Source organism: Lottia gigantea (genome assembly GCF_000327385.1).
Source record: "Lottia gigantea unplaced genomic scaffold LOTGIsca_731, whole genome shotgun sequence".
Taxonomy (NCBI): Eukaryota; Metazoa; Mollusca; class Gastropoda; family Lottiidae; genus Lottia; species Lottia gigantea.
In genome coordinates this window covers 6,682-9,754 of record NW_008710456.1, presented here as the reverse complement: position 1 = coordinate 9,754, position 3,073 = coordinate 6,682, and the positions used below count along the sequence as shown (strand labels likewise).

Genomic DNA, 3,073 nt, shown 5'->3' with positions numbered 1-3,073 from the left:
CCCCCCCCCCCCCTTTCATGATTCATAGTAACATCATTGATTACCTCATAACATTCTGTAGATTGACCTTTCATATATAATATAAAATGAACAGACGAGTTAACAGTAAGCCAGGCTTTATCATGTTTTAACTCCGGTTTATTTTCACCATGATTAGAATTGTAGACATCTATAAAACCACTCGTATCTAAAACTGTCGTATTCTGACTCAAAACATATCCTGAAAAAACAAAGGTTTCATATTAGAAACATTTAGTATCAATAGCATGTATGGTTCATAAAGGAGGGAGGGTTGTAGTTCAGTCGGTTAGACCATTGAAATATTTACACGGCATCATTTACTTGGTTACATAGAATAAATGGTATTTGCGGGTTCTAAGTGGATAATATGTTTCAAAATTCTTCTCATTGTACACATCAGTATATTGCTTTCATTGACTGAACAAATGTGTGAACAACAGGGCGTAAAAATCTATTACAAAATATTTTTTTATCTTTTACAAGAAAAACGTCCAATATGTTGTTGATTTAGGTTACTTGTAAATAGATTTTAAAAGAATCTGAACATTTCCACGTCTTTTTTGTGTTGTACCTTTCATCTTTTTTAATATTTACATTTGACTTAAATAAGATTTTCTGAACTTCGTCTTAAAACAACTTTTATACAAGTACTGGTACATTTTTGATAAATTACACGTTTAAAATCTGCCCTACATTGTCTTTTTAGTTGTTCGGATTGGACAATAAACTGAGGCTACAGGCTGTGCACGTTAAAGATCCCTCGACAGTTGGAAATAGAAAAAGGGTCTAGTCGTTCGGATGGGACAATAAACCGAGGCCCTGTGTGCTACAGGCTGTGCATGTTAAAGATCCCTCAACAGTTGGAAATAGAAAAAGAGCAGGCTTATGCTGCTGTCCTGGAAAAATTTCCCTCATTGCAAATTGAAAAAGTGTCTAGTTGTTCAGATGGGACAATAAACCGAGGTCTCATGTACTACAGACTGTACACGTTAAAGATCTCTCGACAGTTGGAAATAGAAAAAGGGTCCAGTCGTTCAGATGGGACAATAAACCGAGGCCCCGTGTACTACAGGCTGTACATGTTAAAGATCCCTCGACAGTTGGAAATAGAAAAAGAGCAGGCTTATGCTGCTGTCCTGGAAAAATTTCCCTCATTGCAAATTGAAAACGCGTCTTGTCGTTCAGATGGGACAATAAACCGAGGCACTGTGTGCTACAGGCTGTACATGTTAAAGATCCCTGGACAATTGGAAATAGAAAAAGGGTCCAGTCGTTCAGATGGGACAATAAACCGAGGGCCTGTGTGTGCTACAGGCTGTATACGTTAAAGATCCCTCGACAGTTGGAAATTGAAAAAGAGCAGGCTAATGCTACTGTCCTGACAAAATTTCCCTCATTGCACACTGCATGGCGTTGCTTATTTCGTATCAGTTTGCTTAAAAGGGAATGTAAAGAGATTTATCTGAACCTTTTCGGTCTTCAGATTTTTTAGGTGCAGAAAAGTTGGACGTAAAATTCCATTCATTTCATTTCTGAATTTTTTTTTGTGTCATATTTTTTTGGTCTAGATATGTAAACTTGTCAAGTAGTTAGAATTGAAAGAATTCTAAATCGTCACCTCGAAAATGTGCTTGAACACTTTTCAAATGTTTTAACGTTTAACGTTTTAACGTATTCTTGTTCGAAATTTTTGAAGCATTCTTTAAAATGCAGTGTTTGCCAAGGACACGATTTCAAGAATTGCGAAACAGAATTTTAATCGCGTCCAAAACATGTTCATTAGTTCAGACCTTGGTTAAGCGGAATTTTATAAAATGTTTGAGCTTAATATAACACGATCTATAATACCAAGTTTTCTCATCTTCACAATGTCAAGCTATTACTAACTTCATCTTCACAAAGTCAAGCTATTACAAACTTCATCTTCACAATGTCAAGCTATTACAAACTTCATCTTCACAATGTCAAGCTATTACAAACTTCATCTTCACAATGTCAAGCTATTACAAACTTCATCTTCACAATGTCAAGCTATTACAAACTTCATCTTCACAATGTCAAGCTATTACAAACTTCATCTTCACAATGTCAAGCTATTACAAACTTCATCTTCACAATGTCAAGCTATTACAAATTTCATCTTCACAATGTCAAGCTATTACAAACTTCATCTTCACAATGTCTAGCTATTACAAACTACATCTTCACAATGTCAAGCTATTACAAACTTCATCTTCACAATGTCAAGCTATTACTAACTTCATCTTCACAATGTCAAGCTATTACAAACTTCATCTTCACAATGTCAAGCTATTACTAACTTATACCTTGACTTCAATAGTCACCTTTCTTGTTATTTCACAATGTCAAACTATTACGAACTGCGTCTTATACCTTGACTGCAATAGTCACGTTTCTTGTGTCTTCACAATGTCAAGCTATTACAAACATTCTGTTATACCTTGACTACAATAGCCACCTTTCTTGTATTATCTAATTTTCAACGTATAATATGGTATAAAAGATTTCTTTATACACGAACCTGTATTGAAATCTAATTTTTATAAAAATGGTATAAAAGTTCAATTGGCTCTCAACAACTACTATATTGACATTGTCTACAAAGTTTATTTATCTAATCTTCTCTTCTGTATTTTACAGCTAGTAATAACGATACCTTTGTTTAGATAAACTCATGTCTCTGAGTGAAACTAGACAAACAATTCACTAAGATGCGAGAGATGGCAACATATTGCAGATAGTTCCTCTCGTAAAAACACACACAAATAGTCTTAACACTTCAACGCTAAATCACCTTTTTGACGCTTCACAATTCTTCAAAGTAACACGAACTCTGAACTGTTTGGCTTCAACTTTCTTTTTCCTCGCTTTTAGGACTGCCTGCAATATTTTAGATAATTTGAAAATCGGTGCAGGTGTGAATAAAATGTCAACTGCGATACTACAGATGTATCAAGCCTTGTAAATCTTGTAAAGGGATATTCTTTACTTTGCTATTTCGAAACCATATTTCAAGGTTTGTGCATGTAGC

At 34.8% G+C, this 3,073-nt stretch overlaps 1 protein-coding gene across 1 annotated transcript in view; it reads right to left on the bottom strand.

The window, feature by feature from the left end:
- Positions 1-599, bottom strand: part of LOTGIDRAFT_176092 (hypothetical protein) — a gene marked incomplete at both ends in the record, with an annotated part of 6,279 nt that extends 5,680 nt beyond the window's left edge. Inside the window, 2 exons of the mRNA XM_009066164.1 lie at positions 97-220; positions 593-599. Of these exons, the coding sequence (XP_009064412.1) occupies positions 97-220; positions 593-599 (131 nt within the window). The remainder of the gene's footprint in view (positions 1-96; positions 221-592) is intronic.
- Between the last annotated feature and the right edge of the window lie 2,474 nt (positions 600-3,073).